At 42.1% G+C, this 22,847-nt stretch overlaps 1 protein-coding gene across 1 annotated transcript in view; it reads left to right on the top strand.

The window, feature by feature from the left end:
* Positions 1-7,341: 7,341 nt before the first annotated feature.
* The window catches only part of ST3GAL6 (ST3 beta-galactoside alpha-2,3-sialyltransferase 6), a 72,361-nt gene continuing 56,855 nt past the window's right edge, over positions 7,342-22,847 (top strand). Inside the window, 2 exon segments of the mRNA XM_065876750.1 lie at positions 7,342-7,498; positions 8,811-8,820. Of these exon segments, the coding sequence (XP_065732822.1) occupies positions 7,342-7,498; positions 8,811-8,820 (167 nt within the window).

Below are 22,847 nucleotides of genomic sequence, written 5' to 3'. Positions count from 1 at the left end.
AGTAAAGTAGGCAAGACCTTTCTGTTTGGAGTAATTGGAGATGCATGGCAGATCATGAAAGCTCCCACTACAGGCCTGTTCTGGCTCGAATTTTAGCTGAAGTGTCTTTAATTAACCCTAGTATATCCAGCGGTTCCACCTTGCCCTTCTTTTTTCCCCTACCCTCTTGAATCCCCTATGTTTATCTTCAGCTGTGGTGGCGGAAAGCTGGGAGAGGTTCCTAGTTATGCAGGGGCTGAGGTTCCTGGGGGACTCTCTAGAACCAACTTGGTATCCCACCAGTGTCTCTCTGCTTGACAAGTCAGTCTCTTACAAACATTCTTTGGTGATGTAGAATTCCCTTCAAGTTTGAAATTAGATGAGTTCCTTTTAATTCAAAGGTTGAGAATAATAGAAACCTAAAACACTGTCACTATCAGGGTTCTGATGAAAATGGTGTATAATCCTCCCTTTACAACAGAGTAACCACAGACCCCCCCACTCCCCAACAAGCAAAGTTCAGTTTGATATGTTTCCAAGCAACTGCATGTAAAAATTCCTAAAACATAAAATGCTTTGAAATTTCTACTTTTTTTTTTTTTTGGTTACAAATGGCGCTTATTGTGAAAATCAAACATTCTGAAATGAATAACTTAGAAAGGAAAGTCCTCCCATGAATGCATCCTCCAGAGATAGCTAATGTTCATGTCTGGTGTGTATCGTATCAGATACTTTCTGTTTGTGTACTAACATAAGCTGTACTATAAATATCATTATTTCTATTTTTTGTATATCTAACAGTAACAGGATCCTACTAGGCAACTTGCTTAGCAACTTGCTGTTTAAATTTAATAATATCTTGGACATTATTCCAAGTCATTAGATATAGGACTAACTCATGGTTTTAGTGACTATACAGAAATCTACAGTATATGTGAACCCTATTACTCCAATCCCTTACCAATGGCTGTTTGAGTCATGGTGTCTCTCCATTATAAGCAATATCTAAATGGCAATTCTTAAACACAACTTTGTATAACCAGGCAAAGATATCTACAACAAAAGTTTCTATCAGTGGAATTTCTGCAACAAAGTATATAAATGTTTAAAATTATAACTGATTTTGCTAAAATATCCTCCAAAAACACCTGACCAATTTGCATTCTCACAAAAAGCACAGGAAAGTACTTATATCTCCACACTAAGTTTTTTTTAAAGGTTTTTATATTTTTTTAAATATTTATTTATTATTTGGTTGCATGGGGTCTTAGTTGTGGCAGGCGGGCTCCTTAGCTGCAGCATGTGAACTCTTAAGTTGTGTCATGCGTGTGGGATCTAGTTCCCTGACCAGGGATGGAACCAGGTCCCCTGCATTGGGAGTGCGGAGTCTTATCCACTGTGCCACCAAGGAAGTCCCCACACTGAGTTTTAATAATCATTTTTACCAATAAGTGCAAATGATACATAAATTTGATCAGTGAAGTCAAGACTCTTCAAATTTACTAGAATGTAAGCTCCACAGGGGCAGAAATTATTGTCTGTTTCCTTCACAGCTATATACCTGCTCAGAACAGTGCCTGGCACATAGTAGGTACACATATTTGTTTAATTAAGTAATGTTTATTTTTCTCTTCAGAGTGCTGCTTGTTCATGTAGTTTGCCTATTTTTCTATTAAATTCTTGGGGTTTTTTTGGTCCCCTAAGAGCTCTTGGTATAATAAGTGACAATTTGCTGTGTGCTGCAAGTATTTTTTCCCAACTTGTCTTTTTATTTCTTGGTGCGTTTTGCCTTTAGAAACTACATTTTTATGAGTTCGAATGTATTAACCTTTTTCTTCAAGCTTCTTTCATGCCTAGTTTTTTTCCACTGCACAATAAAAACAAGATTCACATAGGTTTTCTTCTTGTTCTTTCAACATGGGCTTAAGGGTTTTGTTTTGTTTTCATCTGATATTTCTATTTGGTGTCTACAGATTGGAAAAAATGCATTGTATAGAATAAAGAGCACACAGGTAGGGAATCGCCAAGTTAGAGAGTTCAAATTTGTACCTAAACACTGACGCATTTTTATTTTGGATTTTTTTTTTTTTACTCTCTTTCCCCAAACACATAAAAATAACTTTGTTAGTGCCTTTTTAAAAATTACAAATATTGCTCATGTACATTATAAATACTTCAAGTTAGATAGATTTAGGGTAAGCAGCAAAAATCCCCTTCTTTCTCTACCCCTATAATTCTAGAAGAAATCTCTGTCAACATTTTGGTGTGTAGGCTTCAGGACCTTCTCTTATGTACTCACAAGTACATACACACATACCAGTGGTCCTTTATTTTTCTGCTTGATATAAATGAATCACACTGTATGTGTTTTATGAATGTAGAACTTCTAAAGCCAATATACTGTAGCTGTCATCATATCAGTATATGTATATATACATATTTATAATAGCTTTGCAACAGTTGCATTCATTACTAGGATATACTACCATAATCTAATTAGTCACTTTCTATTCGTGGGCATTATTTTCCTGTTTTTAAACATTACAGGCAATGCTGCTGTGACCATCCCCATACATATTTTTGTGTTCCTGTGTAATTAGTTCTGCAGGATGGAGTTCTAAAAAATGGAACTGATTTGAAAGGTACACGCATTTACAGCAGACTGGAGTTTGTGAAATGCAGAGAAGCCTTTGTGCCACTCACAGCCCAGTGTAATGACTCCACCTTGCACTCTGCCTCAGGAGTGCTATAGAAAATAGCCTTTTGCTTTTTGTTTTTTAAGCATGAAGCTTTGAACATGAAAATATAAAATAGTTAATTATTTGAGTGTAGGTTTATGTACATTTTGCCCAGCAATTCCACTTTTAGGGATCCATCCTATAACAACACTCCCATGAAGTGAAGTAGCATAAGTTCAGCTCCATAAACCAGTTATGATGAAAAAAGTTGTTAAAAATGTTAAGTATCATTAATGCGCTAAGTGAGTGCTCTAAGTGACCCAGATATTTTGTCTCAATTATAAGTCATGGGACTGGAAATTAGGAGAGCATCTCCACAGACAGATGGTAAGGGTGAGACATCTCCCTTCTCTCCTGTGAGGTGGCACATCAGCTGGGACAGTGGTCCAGGCTTCTAACATTTCTCAGGATTGAATAAGAGCTCTGAGCAAGCTGCTCCAAGATACAGCAGCTTTGTACACTGCTCCCACCCCCTCGCCCCGCCCACAATTCGGGGAGGTGTCCTACCATCTGGCGGTCTGTGCAGGGAGCTACCCAGCAACCAGAAGGGCCAACCTCTTTTCGTTGTCGGGGTAACTAGGAGTCAGGAAGAGATCTCAGTTCCTTTCCCTCCTGGTCCTCATTCCTAGATCACTTGGCTTGAGGCCAGAACTGCTTTCCAGGGAGATAAGTCAAGGAACTTTAGCATAACCACTGAATTGCCCTCTAAAAAGGAAGTAGTACTTTACACTTACTTGAATAGCTTCCTTGCCACCTTTGCTGGAAACTCACTAATTGACTCTTTAATCTTTTTAGTTTTTGCCAATCTGATTTCTCATTACTGTCTAGTTTTTCTTACACAGTGTTATTATAAAACAGACACTAAATTTTTTGCACATGTTTGTGGACTATTTGTCTTTCTTCTGTGAATTGCTTGCTTATGACCTGTGTCCTATTTTTAAATGGGTTGTCTTTATTGATCCATAGGAATTCTTTATATATATTCTGGATATTAACCCTTTTTAATAATACTGCAATTGTTTTCCATCAGTTGCCTTAATTACGGCTCCCACCACATAGATATTGACATGCTCATGTGCTTAGAACTTGCTGAACCCCAGTTCCACCTTCTCCCTTCCCTCCCTCTCCAGCTTGTGGAAGGAGAGTAAATGCAGTTCCTGACAACTACTGGGCCACTAAGACCTCTGAAACCTTGACAGGACTAGTAGAATAAGGAGAATAAGGAGAATAGGAGAATAAGGAGACACTATCATTTATGAAGTGGCAAATAAGCTTTCTGGTAGATGTGAATTCCTTTTTCATGAACTCACAATACTGGGGAAAACAACACAATGGTTATTTATATATGCAAACGTGTAGCTGAGCCCTTGCTCTGGAATGGAGATTTGGAGAAGATTGGGCTCTGCTTGAAAGTACTAAACTGCCATTTGCTAAAGCAATAGTTTTTCTACACTGTAAGCAGACTCATAGCTCTAAGTTAGGATTTAGACTCCTTACACACTGGCTTATTATTTTTGAGATGCACATGTCCTCGATTTTTTTTTTTTTTTTTTTTGCCACACCACGCGGTGTTTGGGATCTTAGTTCCCCGACCAAGGACTAAACCCATCCCTGCAATGGAAGTGCGGAGTCTTAACCACTGGACTGCCAAGGAAGGCCCTGCACATGTTGTTTAAATAATTGCTTGCAGGAGATAAAGACAGGGCTGGCAGGATCTTTACGTAGAGTTGGAGGAAGGATTGTATATAAAAAGGGTTAGCTTGGTCAAGCTCAGTCCTGAGTCAGATATTGTTTAAAACTGAACACCCCAAGATTTGAGAATGTTACGAAAACTTTTTTTTTAAATTATTATTAACTTATGACGGGATATTGTGCGAAAGTGGCCTCTTTTCACTTTGTGGGTATCTCCAGTCCTGGGGTTCATCTACTATGATCTGATGTGACTTGCTGACAGCACACCCCTACAAGTAGGTCTCTTCTGCATGGAGTAGACAGTCCTACATCAATCATGCCAAGAAAGCCTGCACTTGGGACGGGGCATGAGAATTTGGAAGGCAGGCTGTATACTGGGGTGAAGAAGAAATACTACTTTCTTGAACCTTACTCTAGACTGTGATTCTACAGAGTGCTGAATGGTACCCCAGGGTAGTGCGGGGAACCTGGCTTTCACCTGTCCCTGGATACCCTGGGACACATCCCATGAGACAATAGCATTTTAATTCAAAAAGATTGCACCATCCATAATCAAAAAACAAACCTAGCAAACAAGGCCAGCCCTATGTGTACAATGCCTAAATATTATGATTTCAGGGATCTTTAAAAGACCCTGCATGTCCCAGTAGTCCTGGCCCTTCCCTTCCCACCTTATTAGAATAAATCTTCTACACAAAGGCTGAGTTATAGTTACATTGTGAAAACATCCCTCCCCCCGCAAAAAAGTTACCAAAAACACTATCCCAGAGACGGCTACAAATTCACCCTGTTTAATTCTTTATCACCCTCCACAAGAATTCAAAATTTTTACATAGTTGCAATAATGTGCCCATGCAATAATGTATCCTGCATTAAAAAAAAAAAAAAGTTTTACAGGTCAAAAGCCCTTACACCAGATAGTTACATAGTGATATGACATTCCGGAAAGAAAACTGATTTTGGTTTCGGGCACTTTCATTCGAATCACTGCTCCAAAATAGGTGGTATGACCTTGGGCACATTACTTAACCTCTTGACCCCAATTCATCATTTTTAGGTTGAGATTATTCTGGTTTGCAGGATGAATGAGAGAAACAGACATGATACATGGAGGGTAGCTGACTCATGGTGGGAAAGGACTGGCAGCTAATATTCCTACTTCCTGGATTGATGTTTCTTTTGAGATGAGCACTGTGCTGAGAATTCTCTATGTTGTCATCTATTTTAATCCTCCTAACAACCCCTGAAGATAGGTTGTACTATCTCACTGTAGAGGCGGCCAAAAGGAAGTATACTGAGGTTAAGTCACTTGCTCAAGGTCACACTGCAGGCCAAAGGAGGAGGTGGAATTTGAATTAGGTTAGGGTGAACAGTTCCTTCTTGGTCACTGACTATGAAGAAGCACAAATGTCACCTAAGAACAGTGGATTGCCTCTCCCCTTAGCACATAACGTTACAGATTCAAAAATTCTAGGAAAGCCAGAGGGGAGGAGGTATACCACTGCTTTAATTCTGAAACTCATGAACAAGAGAAGGGTAATAAACTCAGGAGAACCTAAAAGAGCAAAGTAACCTCAAGAAAAATGGGCCCAGATGGACAAATTCCCTAAACATCTTTCACGACTCTGATGTCTCAGGAATCACCTTTAAAATGACAAAATCTGTGTGGGTTCCTTCAAAGGCAATTTGTAGAAAGGGAAAGGGATAGGAATTTTCTGAACCCTCTGGGTTTTTTGATAGGAGAACTGGGAAAATAACAAGTGCTGCCTCCTAGGGCTGTTGTTAAAATTAATACAAATACCAGAAGGTCCGTCACAGACGGAGGACTTTGTTTCAGTGCCTGACACATTACTCACTTTGAATTGCACCCAAGTCTGTGGCTCTTCTCCCTGGGGTCATTTGATGGCATGTGATTTATATCACAAACACTGAAATTTAAAAAGTATTCAGAGGGAAGAGATATGGGGACATATGCATATGTATAACTGATTCACTTTGTTATAAAGCAGAAACTGACACACCATTGTAAAGCAATTATACTCTAATAAAGATGTTAAAAAAAAAGTATTCACAGCTATCCAAGTATGAAGACGCTTTTCTCAAGGGAGACCTACTTTAATAAGAAAAGAAAATGCACGTCTCACCTTTGTTCTTCTCCCTAAAGTAACGTTTCCTCCAAAAGATAAAAAGCACTAACACATTTGTCCTTGAAGGGCCGAGCCCAGGAATTCTGGTCTCTCTGAACACCCTCTCCCTTCCTGCTGGCGACCAAACCGCCTGCCCGGCCTCGTGTCACAGAAGTCCCCCCACGCGCCAAGCAAAAAGTGTTTACTTCTGCCGCCTGCCAGCCCGGCGGGGAGGGCGGGGAAGCACCCGAGGTGCCCCACACTTTCGCCCCTGCAGCTTTCCAAACAAACCAGGGCGGGATGGGAGTGTCTTCTTGGCTGTGGAACTTGATCCTCCTACCTTGTCCTGAAGCCACCCGCCGCTTTCCCCCGGCCCCCTTCGCGGTGATTTTCCTGTTCGGGACGCCCGGAGAGGGCGCGCGGCTGGTGTCCGCCCAGCCGAAAAGGTAGGGGCTCGGCCGCGCTCCCACCTAGCCGGCCCGGGGACGGGGAGCCCCACCAGCTCCCTCCGCATTGCACCTTCCTACGCGAACTCTGGGGCGGCCGCGGCCACCACGCATCAGGCGCAAGCCGCCGAGCGGGAGGAGCTTCTCCGCGGCTCCGGAGACGCTAGGCGCTTTCGCCGGAGATCCGAACCCGGGCGCGGCGGGCAGCGCACGCGCCGGCGGACGCCTGGGACTCCGGGCGGCGCCGCGCCCTTCCCCGCTCCCCCGCCGGGTCCGAGGGAGACTGAATCCTTCCCGCGCCGCCCCTTGAACCGCGCCACCTTCCTCCGGTTACCGCCGGCCGCAGGCTTCGGCGGCTCGATGCTTCAGGCGCCGCGGGAGAGGCAGCAGCCGGCTGGAGCGAGCGGCGACGAGGGAGCCGAGAGCAGCGGGCCTCCGGCCCCGGAGCCCGGCACGCCTCTGCGGTCTTCGCGCCGGGGCCTCGGCGGGTAACTCTCCCCCGTCCGCTTCGCTGCGGGTTTGTATCGCCGGGGGAGGGAGGTTGGCGGAGTGGAGAGATCCGCGGGCTTTGCAGCCCCTGAGGCTGAGGATCAGGGGCCGGGGGCGCGCCTCCACGCACCAACCCCCCCTCCCCCCAGGAGCCTGCGTGCGCTGGTCCCGTACCCCCGGGTTTAGGGTGTAAGGGGCGCTCGGCCCCAGGTGCTCTCCCGGGAGGGGCGGGAGGGGCGCTGGAAGCTTGCGCGCAGGGAAGGCCGACTGGGGTGATGGGCGCTTTCCTCACTATTGTTTGCCTGTAAAAGGGTCTGTACGCGAGCAGGGGCGAGAGGTCTGGAAGGTTCTCCCGTTTTACCTTAGAAAATTTTGCTAGAAACCCTTCTTCCCGTTACGGTGGAACTAGACCTAGCAAACCCAGCTCCGAGGCAATTTGGAGGAAAGGGCGGCGGTGAGAAAATTTCCGTGACTTGGGCTGCCGTTAGTTTAGGGGGTAGGCGAGAAGACGCTTGTGGTTTTGAGGCGGATTGTTTCCGAGCTCCCTGGCGATCTCTACCCCTGTGTGCTGTTCTTTTGGCTTGAAAGAAAATCTATCAAAAGCTATTTTCAGAAACTAAAAACAAACCCAAAACAGTTTTTTTGGGGAGGGTCTTCAGTAGAAGGGCGGGGAGAGAGGTTGGGGACGGGGGTGGGCGTTGCTGTTCAAAGATGATGGTTCAGAAACGGTTCTTGGAAGTGGTGATGAGAAAGACATCTTGCATGCCAGCATATCAGAAACTACGTAAACTGCAGATTCTAAACTCAGCAAAGTCGCATGTGCTTAAGAGGAGCGCCGCCGGGGGTAGATAGTTAAGGAAATTGCTGATCGTCCAGAAGCCTCTCGCCCTCTGGCCCCAAGTTCACAGTAACCTTCTGGTCTCTGATAGCAGCTTTTACAAGGCTAGCTTGGATATTTGACTTTCCGGTCATAAAACTTTCTCTCCCGGCTGCAGACCATGAAACTATCTTTTTATTTATATGGAGATGTTAAATATTTAGGAGGATCTGGTCAGGGTGGCAGGTTATTTTCCGTTCGAAAGCATGCTGATTTGACATTTGTAAAGTGATTCGTTTTCGTTTCCTTTTCCTTTCACCTACGACTGCTTTTAAATACGAAGATCTGCAAAGAGCCACTCTTAGATTGTTATCTATTGATAGTTTGTCGTCTCTGAATAAGGCTAATTGTCCCGGAGGCACTTTAGATAATGGCAACTTTGGTTTTTGAGGAGAGAACTCTTCTAGAAACTGTTTTCCTGTTCTGGCTTCAAACTGTCCTTAATCCTGGAGGGGGAGGGGAGGTCTTCATTGGTTGCCCTTGGGGCTTCTCTTGAGCAGTATTTTTATCAGCTTCACTCTGATTGCCAACCCGCAGATTGTACCGTGTCTCCGTATTATGGTGCAATAAAGCAAGACTGCTGTTTTGATCTTTTCAGTAGATTTGTTAGAAGTACTCAATTTATTCTTATGCCCCGAATCAATACAAATCTTCGGGGCTCAGAAAAGAATAGAGGAACAGTTTTGGCAGAAGAATGCCATTAAATGCTATTTTATTAAATCTATGCTATTTTATTAAATCTTCCCAACCACCCTATGAGACAGGAATGCTTAACCTTATGTTATAGTTAAAAAAACTGAGACTGCCCAAGGTTAAGTGACCTAGAATGGATCACAGGAAGGTCACTTCACCTCTGCCTTACACCATTCCAGGAAGCCTCTGTAGCAGACGTTCTTCACCAATTCTTCCATTCATTTGCATATCTTTCTCCTTTGCCTTCCACAGTGCTCATTTATATACCCCCTGATCGGAACACAGATTAATTCTTTTTTTTCAGAACTATTTATTAATAGTATTAAGCAGAAATATATACAGAAAACATACTCTGAATAATGGCTACACATATAATTTTCAGCAGATACTTACAAATATTCATGTCTCCCTTTCTTTTGATTAATGTTTTTTTAAACATCTTTATTAGAGTATAATTGCTTTACAACGGTGTGTCAGTTTCTGCTTTATAACAAAGTGAATCAGTTATACATATACATATGTCCCCATATCTCTCCCCTCTTGCATCTCTCTCCCTCCCACCCTCCCCACAGATTAATTCTTAATTACCCCTCATGCTTGGCTTCTTGAGCAGGTGCTCTGCATACTTTGTCTTTCCTTCTGATTAGCTCCAGAATTTCAACAATTAGTTATCCTCTATCTCCTCCATACCTTTGACATGGCCCTTGGGTGTGCTGTGTCTGGCCAGGTTTACAAGGTCATGTTATCTCCATTGGTTTATGTTCTGAAAGTTCTTTTCATTCTGAATACGTGTATATTCTCACCGAAGTTCCTGCTCATCCTTCTTGCCTGGAAGAAATCTTGCCAGGGCTACAGCCCCACCCTCACAGCTGAAATGAATCTCTCCTGTTTCTCCCAAATACAGTGGACAACAGCACACACCACGATTTCCAATCGAACCCTGATAAGTTAGAAATAAAAAGTAGTTTGGAGTGAGCTTGATGTATGGAACAGGCTGTCTGCCTTGGACATTACAGTGTTTCAGTAGAAAACTGTATTTATGATTCCATGTCAGGGTGTTAGAAGCACAGTTCCCTCACCACAGTGGGGTAGCAGGCGTTCTTTCCCACGATGGTGACTGAATTGGTGGAAGTGTCTCAGACTCGGTCAGGAACTTGGCTGCCATACAGTCAGGCTAAGAAGCGATAATATTATGGGGGTGAGGTTATGAGGGTAAAAGTGCGGAGCAGTAGGATCTGAGTCTCATCCATATTTCTTTTTCCTTTTCTTCTTTTTTTTCGCAGGGGGCAGATCTTTTGGTCATCCAGCTTCCCATTTACTGTCACAACCTTCTGCATCTGATCAGGGCTTTCCTCTTCCTGGACCATTGGGAAAAGGCGAAGGAAAGCACCCAACCCTTAGGAGATTTTCTTACCTTCAACACTGGAATGCTGAGTGAAGAGGATCTCTTCTTCTGCATTCTCTCTTCCCCCTTACACTTGAAACACAGTGGGCCAATGCCATCATTTCATCCAGTAGCACAGAGTAATGCTGGTCTTTGAAGGATTCTTTAAACATTGATTTACTTTTTATGTGGTTGGGAATGGAAAGGTCTGTGGGAGATGAGGGAATAAGGCCTCCAGATGAGGAAATGGAAAGGAAGCTGGAAATTTCTCCAAGGGAAACAGCGTTACTCTCGCCTTCATGGGTTGTGGAAGCAGGCCCAGAGTTGGTGTAGCTGTGGGTCATGGTCACTATGCTTTGATGGGGCAACGAGGGAGCAGAGAGTGGTTTTGCAGTGGCTCTTGCGTGACTTTCCACAGTCATCTATATGGTGGGACTTGAGATTTAACCAATATTTACTGCATACCCACCATGTAATAGATGTTCTAGGTAGGTCATGCGGCGTTGAACAAAACAGATGAAGCTCCCACTCTTACAGAGCTTGTGTTTCTGTGGGAAATGGAATCAATAAACCAGATACAAATAAATGGAAAAACGTTTTTCAGATAGAGATGAGTGTTACAAAGACAATGCAATGTGGGCGCGTGCCAGACAGGGCATGGGGGAAGCCAGTTTAGAGCAGTCAGAGAGCTGCTGTGAGGAGGGCATATTTGAAGTGAGATGTGAAAGAGCAGAAGGAAGAGCATTCTAGGCAGAGGGAACAGCAACTGCAAAGGCCCTGAGGCATAAATGAATTTGGGATGTCTGGAGGACTTGTAGATGGAGAAGAGTGCAGAAGGGCAAGAGAGGAGATGAAGTCAGTGAGGCAGGCGGAAGACCGCTTATGTGAAGATTTTAAGTCCTAGAAAGGAGTTTGAATTGTGTTTTTATTAGAATGGGCTGCCACTGGAGACTTTCAATTAGAGACTCAGTCTTCACCTGGTGGGCAATGGGCTTCCCTGTTTCTCTCTCTCTCTCTCTCTCACACACACACACACACACATTTTCACTCTCAGTTTTTCTTCTCCCCATTAATTGTCCATCACTGATTTCCCCTTCTTTCCCCTAGGTTAGAGCACAGGCATATCCACACTGAAAAGCAGGGCTCACAGGACTGTGGACAGTGTTCCTCTTACCCTCTGAAATAAATCCATATACTCAGTTTCAATTTCAAGCATGAAACTCCCCATCACTAGCTCTGATTTCTTAGCCTCTCTCCAGACTGAATATCTAGTTGTCTCTAAGTCTCTGGATTGGCTGGTGACATCTGAAACTAGATACTAAGAAGTATCTAGTCAAATCAATCATAGTTGGTATCTTTTGCAAGAAAATGATTGTCCCAAAAGGGGATATTCTGTGTAACAAGAAGGTCTTGCCTTTTCCAGAGCTCCCACTCTCTTTCCCCAGCCTATGCAGTCTGATATGAGAGGTAGTTTCAGTGGAAATGTGCAGGACTCTTATAATAGTTGCCATGGGACTAGACTATGCCTCAGAAATTTCATTTCTATTGTTCTTTGTAGATGATCTTGTCAGTCTTAGAGTAACACTTAAATCATGAAAGCTTATGTCCAAGTCGATATCTCCTAGTAGCACTGGTTTATCAGAAATGAACAGAAGCATTTTATCAGTTATCCTTTGATTCCAGGATAGCTCATTATTGCCAGTACATAACTCTCTGGGGAAGCTTGGTATACTCTTTAGAGAGAAAATTGCTTTTGAGATTATTTAGCCAGATGCCCTGCTCATTTATTAATTTACATACTTAACATACGTAGTATAATTTACATACTATTTCATATATAGCACAACTCACTTTCAGCTTTTCGTGTCTGTTTCTGTCTGATGTAGTGGCATAAAATCTGGAACACGTTTCTATTTGAGAGGGCAGCAATTATGTCTTGTCTTGTTCGCCCCTGTGTCCTCGGAACCTGGTGTGGTGTCCAGAACACTATAGATGGCCATGGATTAACTCACAATGTGAATATATTGGCTCAGCTGTAACATCTTTATAACTCTTAGGATTATAACTATTAGTATCATCAATTTGTCATCTCAAAAACTTAACACGTTGGAGAAGACAGGTGAAAGGTGAATTCATTACTGTGGATTAGTCTATATTAATTAAAACTCTTCTGGTTTTGAAACTCTTCTTTTTGAAAATAATATAGTATACTTAGGCTGACACGTAAGAGACCGGTATGTGAATATTATCAGGTGGATATTCTCAAATTTGTTTTCGTGTACAGTAAACTTTCAGAACAGTTTCATAATTCATAACTTATGATAATTTGAGTTGGGTTAGTCAGTTAGCTGGGTATGTGATTACATTAGTGAGGAAATAAGTGTGCCAAGAGCATGGATAATGGAATCATTTCCCTCTTTAATAGCCCAGTGTCTCACATCCATGATGTCATGCCCTTTAGGAGGCAGAGATTTGCACCGCTTGAGTTCCAGTGCTTATTATGATATTTCTTAGGTTTCTGTTATGTATCATTTTACCTAACTGGAGACACACACAGATGCCCTGGGGATAAAAAGCTCTCCTCATTGAGATTGCCAGAGCTGGGAGGAGTCCCTGCCTGGCAGAGGGAACTGAGAGGGGCCCAGCTGTGGGCTTTTGCTGAGACTCATAGTGACAAAGTTTCTCACAAAGAACGGTGCCTTCAGAGGGCATTTTCCTGGTTAATACAGATATTCAAGGACATGCTGTTACATAAACAAAGCCTTCTTGTCTTCGAGCTGATTTTACGGAGTCTCCCTCCCCCCACCCCATCATATTTTAGTCCTCAGAGAAGTTATCAGCCCACTGCTTCAGACAGCTTGGAGGAGTTTTCTTCTTAGGAAAGATTCTATTGCAACTATTTAGGCCAGCACCATAGAAGGTGCTGCTTTTATTAAAATAATAAAATAAAATATGTATAAAAATACAATATAAAGTATAACAAATGAAATAAAATAAAATGAAATGCTTTTATTAAAATCTGTACAACCCTTTAGTATGTAAGAGTCCTTCATGTATTAAGGGATAGAAGAGGCAAAGGTAAGGGAATATGTACATTTTCTATGTTCAGCCTAGAGCCAAAGAATAAAAGATCAGATTATTTTTTTAATTCCCTGACTTCTTTTTAGGGATAATATACAGCTAATATAAAATTAGATAATGTAATATATAATAATTATTATAATATAATAAAGATAATATAAAGTTATAAAACTGCACTTAAAAATTGAGAAATGGGTTATCCAGTTGCATTTAGACAAGAGCAATGAGATGATAATCCAGTTGCATTTCAACTGGGTTTTCAACTTCTTTTCAGCAACAGCAACTAATTTAATTTATAATTTTATTTAATTGACAGACTCTGCAAGTTAAAGGAACTCTGTTGTAAATGTAAATGATCTTTGTAAGATGAAGAATACTGCTTTCAAGATACTTTTGATATTTGGAGCCAATATTTCAAGTATATGTCAAAAGAAGTTAGCTAATCACTCTTGTTTGATCCCAGCTATGCTACAATTAAATTAGAAATAATTGGATTTTTTTCTTAAGCAGGATGTTAAGGGATATGTGTAATTTCTGATCATGAAGTACCTGTAAATGTTTCGCAGGCCCTGATTGTTTTTGGAGGACAAAACTGGCCCACCTATTGCAAAACAAAAACAACAACTCCCTCCACCAACTATTTTTACAGAATCGGTGTGTAGGGCTCTTCTGCTTTAACCATAAGTAATATAATCATATTCTTATAAAAAGCTTCTACCCAAGTTCTCTACCTATGACCACCAATATTCCTGTCCACACACCTTTTATAATAGCATTCCTCAAGCATGGGTTTTATTATGGAAATTTTTTCTGCTCAAAAATCCAGAGAATTTCTCCCACAGGTCTTTGAAGTTTTCTGCCATCTCCTGTTGCTAACTTTCTTTTCACTCTTCCATTTGCACTGCAGTCACTGCAAGCCTCCTGGCGCTGCAGCTTGCTAGGGTCCTTTGACACTTAGTGCCTTTCTCCTTCCACTCCACACTCCCCCTCCCCCATCCAAGCCAGGTGATAACCTGCCTTCGTTTCCCAGCTTCATGGCTAATAACTGCACGACTGTGAACGCATTGCCTAACTTCTGTGAGCATCACTTTCTTTATCTGTAAACTTGAAATAATGCCCACATCACAGTTATGATAATTAGAAAGAAAACACGTATAAATAGTTCAGCATAGTTCCTGCCAAATATCAAACATTTAATCAATGTTGTTACATGACTATTATTATTATAACTCTATTATTATAGCTGTTCTTCCTCGAATAGTTAAAATTTGACTTTCTCCAAAAAGTCTTTCTGTTTGGCCTTCTCTAGCTCTAATTTTTTCTCCAGTCTGTGTCCTCTTAGACCCTGACTTCACTTTGGACTCTATTAATCTAGTCATGTTGTATTTCTTTAATTATTTTTCAGTGAACAGCAACAAATATTTGGGCACCTATCATGTGCCAGGCACAGTGCTATTTACAACATAGAGATCCATGGGCATGCAGTGGAGGGATACAGTGTGTGTGTGTGTGTGTGTGTGTGTGTGTGCGTGTGTGTGTGCGCGCGTGCGCACACACAGAGACACACACCACACGGGCTTCAGGTGAAGATGGGGCGTGAAAATCTGTTGGTTGAATAGCACTGTGAGTTTTTCAGAATAAGCTAGGGTTAAGAAGTAAAAACTACTCTATTCAGATGTCCATTAAAAAATTAACATCTTTTCATCTTTTTCTATAGTATAAAAAATGATAGTTATAGTTTCTGTATTCTTTTTTTTTTTTTTAAAAAGAATGATATTGGAGGACAACTTCAGATCACTTCTTTTTTTAAAAAATTAATTAATTAATTAATTTTTGGCTGTGTTGGGTCTTCGTTGATTGGCTCGGGCTTTCTTTAGTTGCTGCGAGCGGGGACTACTCTGTTGTGGTGTGCAGGCTTCTCATTGCAGTGGCTTCTCTTGTTGCGGAGCACGGGCTCTAGGTGCATGGGCTTCAGTAGCTGTGGACCGCAGGCTTTAGTAGTTGTGCCTTGTGGGCTCTAGAGTGCAGGCTCAGTAGTTGAGGCTCATGGGCTTAGTTGCTCTGTGGCATGTGGGATCTTCCCGGACCAGGGCTAGAACCTGTGTCGCCTGCATTGGCAAGCGGATTCTCAACCACTGCTCCACCAGGGAAGCCCCAGTTTCTGTATTCTTGAAAAAGCTTTACATGTGCTTTCTTCCTTAGAAGCTCCTCTATCCTCATCCAAATACAGGGTAAAGGTAGAAAAGGAAGTCTTCCTTGAAGAGCAGAATCCCACTAGACCATTCCAGTTTATGGCGGGGAGGGCAAAGGATGGGAGGGAACAATCCAGGCAGCAGGAACAGCATGATCAAAGGCACTGAGGCATGAAACTGTTGAGTAGGATGGAGAACTGTGCAGAATTTCATGCTCATAGAGCATAATGTTCAAAATCAAGCATTTTGGGAGATGATGCAGTAGAGAATGTAGGGGTCAGCTAAATCAGACTCAGAGCCCTATGGCCTATATGTTTACATCTCCCTATAAGGATACGCAGTTGGGTAGGTCTACATAGACAATTTTAACAAATTTATATATAACAATTTATAACAGTCAAATTCTGCACATTGCTTCTAAAGTTGCACTTGGATTTTACATGTGGCATGGAATACATCTCTTCCATTTGCTGTTTTCATAAGAAAATGATGAAAACATTAGTTACCTGTAATATATAATTGATATCAGAGCTCTCAGTTTTTAATAACTTAAGTGTTTGAAAGATAGAAATGTGAAGGAGCTACCTGGTGGCCTAGTGGTTAGGATACCAGGTTTTCACTGCCATGGCCCAGGTTCAATCCCTGGTTGGGGAACTGAGATCCTGCAAGGCATATGCAGTGCAGCAAAAAAAAAGAAAAAAAATTGAGAAGTATTATTGAGACTTCTGAAGCCTGGGTTTCTATCTGAAAGTTGAGAGTAGAGAGGAACTTCAACAGGACAGAGACATCCAAGAACAGACCAGAGAGAGGATCATTACAAATTCGTAGCCTTGAAACTTTCAGTACCTCCCTAATACATTTCACACCCAAGAAAGCCACAGCTTCGTCTTCTATAATTATGTGATTGATAATTTGTGTGTATAATTTGATCAATATTTGATTTTTATTTCTTTGCATTGCAGTTAATGTTTGACTTCCTTTTCTCCCTCTCCACTCCCTTTTTTTTACCCCTCTCCTCCTCTCCCTCCCTTTTTTTTTTTTTTTTTTTTTAAAGAAGATGTTGGGGGTAGGAGTTCATTAATGAATGAATTAATTATTTTTGCCGTGTTGGGTCTTCGTTTCTATGCGAGGGCTTTCTCTAGTTGTGGCAAGCGGGGGCCACTCTTCATGGTGGTGCACAGGCCTCTCACTATCACGGCCTCTCTGGTTGCGGAGCACAGGCTCCAGACGCGCAGGCTCAGTAGTTGTGGCTCACGGGCCTAGTTGCTTCGTGGCATGTGGGATCCTTCCAGACCAGGGCTCGAACCCATGCCCCTGCATTAGCAGGCAGATTCTAAACCACTGCGCCACCAGGGAAGCCCTCCCCGCTCCCATTTTTAAGGCAACATTCAGTTTGTTTTTTTTTTAAATTAATTTATTTTATTCTATTTATTTTTGGTTGTGTTGGGTCTTCATAGCAGTGCGCAGTCTTCTCATTGTGGTGGCTTCTCTTGTTGTGGAACATGGGCTCTAGGTGTGCGGGCTTCAGTAGTTGTGGCTCACAGGCTCTAGAGTGCAGGCTCAGTAGTTGTGGTGCACGGGCTTAGTTGCTCCATAGCATGTGGGATCTTCTTGGAGCAGGGCTCGAACCCGTGTCCCCTGCATTGGCAGGCAGATTCTTAACCACTGAGCCACCAGGGAAGCCCCATCAGTTAGTTTTTGATACATCAATATGTTATTTAGAGCTTATGCAATGTCTGATGTTAAATGTCTGAATTATATTTAATTCTAGAAAATCTAATGTGTTTTTATTACAGAAATATGTTTTCTACAAAGTCTGAGTGGTGTCCAGTGTAGTTTAACTCTGTCTTTTGGTGTTGATTTCTCTTGCTTAGGAATTAAGCAATAGGACTGAAAACTCCCTAAACATAAGAGTGTAAAATTCCCGGAAGAAAATTAGATGCGAAAGAAAAAAAAACACTGGAATTTACTTGAGGTGTAATTAGCCTGAAAATGGAATGTGTGGGAGGGGTCCGCAAGGAGGCTAGGAAAACAGAGGGCAGATCAAAAAGTGTCTTACTGCGTTTCCAGCACTACTGAGGGAAGAATGTATCCTTATTATAGGTCTGTGGTTATCAAACAACTTTTCTTATCACCCAGGGATTTGCCTCTAGAAGTTGTCAATCTTCCAGTTTAACTATATGTACTCCTTGGCTCTTATATTTTTCTCATTATAAGTGAATTACTTTGGCATTTCCATTTATACACCAGCTCCTGGGAGCTGAACATCTCAGGTAAACTGACCACTCAAATGTCTGAACCAGCACAGCTGAGCAGCTAACTCTTGGGTTGGGGCTTCTCCCAGGTAATGCCTTTTTCTGAGGTTCTGCCTAGGCTGCCAACACCTCTATTTCTTGGACAGCTCCAATTTCTCTCTCTCTCTCTCTTTTTTAAAGTAAAGTTCTTATGGAAATATATTGGACATACAGAGGAATACACAAACCATCTAAGTATAATTTGATACGTTTCCTCGCAGTGAACACACCCACGCTACGTGCCTCTGGATGAAGAGCTAGAACATTACCTGCCCTCCAGGAGTGTACCATGTGCTCCCACACAGTCACTGCTCCCCTCCTTGAATGTAACCACCATTCTGACTTTTTTTTTTTGTGGCCTCTCCCGTTGCGGAGCACAGGCTCCGGACACGCAGGCTCAGCGGCCATGGCTCACGGACCCAGCCGCTCCATGGCATGTGGGATCTTCCCGGACCAGGGCACGAACCCGTGTCCCCTGCATCGGCAGGCGGACTCTCAACCACTGCGCCTCCAGGGAAACCCTCTTTTTCCTTTTAATTTGAATTAACACCCAGGTATTCTGAATGACTCTAGAGCATCAGGGTCCCTCTGGCTGAGAGTACGGACTAGGCATCAAGAAGGGTGTTATAGGTTCAACTGTGTCTCCCTAAAAAGGCACGTTGAAGTTCTAACTCCCAGTACCTCAGAATGGGAACTCATTCGAAAATAGGGTCATTGCAGATGTAATTAGTTAAGATGAGGTCATGCTGGAGTTGGATGGACCCTTAGTCCAGTGTGACTGGTGTCCTTATAAGAAGCATCTGTGTGAAGACAGAGACAGAGAGAGAGCACTGTGTGAAGGCAGTGGATTGGAGTGATGATCTATAAACCAGGGAATGCCAAGGAATGCTAGCAAACCACCAGAAACTAGAAAGAGGCAAGGAAGGTTTCTCCCCTACAGGTTTCAGAGGGAGCATGGCCCTGCCAACACTTAGATTCTGGACTTCTAGCCTCCAGAACTGTGAGATAATACACTTCTGTTATTGTAAGCCACCCTGTTTGTGGTACTTTGTTGTTGCAGCCCTAGAAAATGAATGCAGAGCATCTGCGGCAGGCCTGGTGCCCTGACCCCTCTTCTCTCTGTCCCCCAGAGTGCACCTGATCCTTGGTTGTGGAATTGCCCTGGCTACACCCTTTTGAAGCTGCTCCTGTCCTAGCTCACAGAGTGCCCTGTCTTGCCCCTGGTTGTTCCACGTCTGTGTTGTGGAAGACAAGGTTTCATTACATTCGTATGACTTTTTCTTTATTTCTTCACTCTGCTCTTCCCTAGTATTTTCAGACTGAATCAGTTTGGTTTCCTGACATACCCCAGACCAAGCTTTGTAAATCAGCCCTCTCTGCTTTCCCACCATTGCGTATCTGGGTCTCTGCTGAGGTGTCCGTAATCCATCCTCCCAGACCCAGACTGAGCCACCGTCTCCGTCTAGTGTTGTCCCCAGTTCCTCTGATCCACAATCCTCTCTGATAGGAAACAAAAAGAACTTTATTCTTTAAATGAAATCCCTATTTCCAATAGTATGGCATGCTGTAAATAAAGGTTTCATTTTGTTGTACTTACGCATATCAAAGGCTGGTTCTCGTTTCAGAAAATAAAAAAGCCCTCAGATCAAAAAGCAGCTCAACAATTAGGCTTTAGTTAGTAATAACGAACGAGGCAGAGCCTATTCGATGATGGAGTATTTTTTTCTTCAGCAAAGGATTGGTTTTAGACTGCCTGACAGTAACTTATCGATTTCTTATTCTGGGCTGAGTTTCTGGTGTGAGGGGAATGATAAGGATGGGACTGTTGTTAAGTCCCCAGGGTGACTTCATAGACTCAGGCCACTTCCTTTGTTCTTTTGTACTGTTGCTTCAGGACCTAGGGATTCTGGTGGCTTTTGTCTTAAACGCTCTTAGTACAGACTCTCCCTTCACCTTATACGTCTGTAGCCTAGGGTGGTTACAGAGTGCATGTGCCTTTTAACTGCCCCTGCTTTTTGTTCAGAGGCCATTGTTTACTGCTAGTAACTACTGGGGAAGTCTCCAGACATTTTAAAATATCACAAACATGGGGAAGTTTCAAAAGTTTAAGCATTTCAACTTTTCGTTCCTGGCTTATTGGTGATTCCTTATTCTCTTGCTAAGAATCTCTCAACCTCTAATTTCTGCTGTTCATACAATATGTTTTGCCCTTTGAGGGAGAATGCAAAAAAGTTGCATGTTTTAGGCTTCTCTCTGTGTATTCTCTATAATATACATATTATTTAATTGAAAAATAATAAGAGAGTACACTTTGAAACTACAGGTAAGAGGTTAGAATTAGGCAAAATGTTACGTTCGGTATGTTTAATCGTCTATGTTTTTATGGACTTGCCTTTAGAGCATCTGTGTTGTCAGCTCAGACAGTCCTTGTTCCTTGAGATCTTGTGCCATGTGATGGATGAGTAATACGTATCTGTGTTGGATGGATGGATGGACAGATGGACAAGTGGATGATGGAGCTGCTCCATTTGCTTGGCCTGTTATTTCACTGAACTACTGGTAGGATGATTTTCTGTTGAGTTCAGAGCTGCCTCCTGAAGCCTGGGTAGGTTTTCCTAAGCCGAGGGGGTTTTCTTGGGCTGGAGACCAGGGATCTAGAGGAAGTGATATCTCCTTGACTCTCGCCTGTGGAATGTGCTAAAACATTTGGCTAATTGTGACCATGGAGTCAAACAGTCTGACTCCATTGTGATCCCCAGTGCACTGGAGTTACTTCTTTCAATGGAAACCCAGATTTCTTTTTTTATTCACCTTCTTGGGGATGGTGTACAATTCTTTGGAAATCTGCTAGGAGAAGAGATGTTTCTTCCCCCTCCCTTCAAGGAGAATGCTCTTATTCAAATTTCCTTTGCTCCTTCTAGATTAGGTTTTGTTTTGCTTAGTTTTGTTTTTGGCTGAGCTGCGCCTTGCAGGGTCTTAGTTCCCCAACCAGGGATTGAACCCCAGTCTTGGCGGGGAAAGCGCCAAGTCCTAACCTAACCGGACTGCCAGGGGATTCCCGAGACTAGGTTGTTTTATAGTGTAAAGAATGCAGCCATTAATCTATATTTTAAAACATCTGCCTTTTGAGGTTTTCTCAGATTCTTTATAGAAAATGATGCTAAAGGGATAGGAAACCCATAGACGTAGACTTGACTTCAGTTTATGCTGGATGATAAACCTTGTTACAATGTCCTTGAGCTAAAAATTTTCATTAACGTAGATAGATCATTGTGTATAGTCACACTGTTTATGGGTCTAAAGACTTCAGGGTGAAAGACCTGGCATTTCATTGTTTTGCTTAATTGTCCACTTTATTTAGCATTGACTCTGGCTCATAGTAGGCACTTCCCAATCCCTCAGTTCTAAAGAGAAATTTAGTTATCTTTCTGTGGGGTTGTACCTTGGATTATGTTCTGGCCAAAACACTGAACAAAGCATTCCAGAGAGACCTCTGGTTTGTTTATCTACTTGCTCAAATGCTCTAACTTTTCTGCCTAGTCAGTGTGGTTATCAGAAAAAGAAAGTGATTGTAAGAAGGCTATTTTCAGCATCCACTTTTTCTTCAGTGTGTTTTGTTTTCAACGGGATGATCATAGATTCACCTTACCTAGAAATGTACTTTTTCACTTAAAATACTATTAACTAATACTATTAACTTCCCGTTTTCAGAGAGTCATGGTATTTTAAATATCTACGTAGTTTTAAACAACTTGAATGATCAAAGTTAATGTTTTAGAAAAAAGACTCTATGCAAAAGTGAAATTTCAATTTTAAAGTATTTCTAGCAATTTGTAAGTTTCACTGTCTTAGTAAACTTTTTTCTAGATTGGAAAAAAAAAGATTTTGCTCCAAAATGACATTTAGATTAGCAGTTCTCTGAAAACAACCTAAATGTCTCTGGTAGGGAATGGAAAGCTTTGTGATATATTTGGTTGATAGGATACTCTACAGAACTTAAAAAGAATGAACAAGACCTTTATGCTTCAATATGGATGGACCTCAAAACCAAAAGTGTAGCGTGAAAAACGCAAATTTCAGAATAGTATGTATTTGTTATGTCAATGTTAAACATTACTTTAAACAATATTACATACCACATAATGTTTTTGAATGCATGTGGGTGTGTACACATGTGTGAATAAAAAGTAGATAAATTTGTGATAGTGGTTGCCTCTCAGAGAAGAGGAACATGGTAAGGAGGGGAACATAAATCTCCATTAAAAAAAAATCCCTGAGAAGATATGGCTATTTTGGTTAATGGGTTCATGGGCATTTGTTATATTAACATTTGGACTTCTGTTAATGGGTTTTTTAAAAAAAATATTTATTTATTTGGTTGCGCTGGGTCTTAGTTGCGGCTCACCTGCTCCTTAGTTGTGGCACACGGGCTCCTTAGTTGTGGCATGCAAACTCTTAGTTGAGGCATGCATGTGGGATCTAGTTCCCTGACCAGGGATCGAACCTAGGCCCCCTGCATTGGGAGTACGGGGTCCTAACCTCTGCGCCACCAGGGAAGTCCCTGTTAACATTTTTGTAATGAAAAAATTCCATGTAATATTTCCTAATGAGATAGATTCCAACCTAGGAACCATACATTTATGAAGACTCTGGGAATGGGACTGAAGCTATTCCAATACATCTATATTTCACAATATTATTCTGTGAAAAATGAAAATTGACAGAATGAATCTTGAAGATGAGGAAAGCTCCAAGTTGATCTGGCTCCTGGAAAGCTAGAATAGCTTACAGATTCAGAATAATCTGAATTATTAGATTACTGCCTAGATTACTGCCTACAACTGCCTAGCCAAACC

The sequence above is a fragment of the Phocoena phocoena genome, chromosome 4 (assembly GCF_963924675.1).
Source record: "Phocoena phocoena chromosome 4, mPhoPho1.1, whole genome shotgun sequence".
Taxonomy (NCBI): Eukaryota; Metazoa; Chordata; class Mammalia; order Artiodactyla; family Phocoenidae; genus Phocoena; species Phocoena phocoena.
This window is presented reverse-complemented; position numbering and strand designations above follow the sequence as displayed.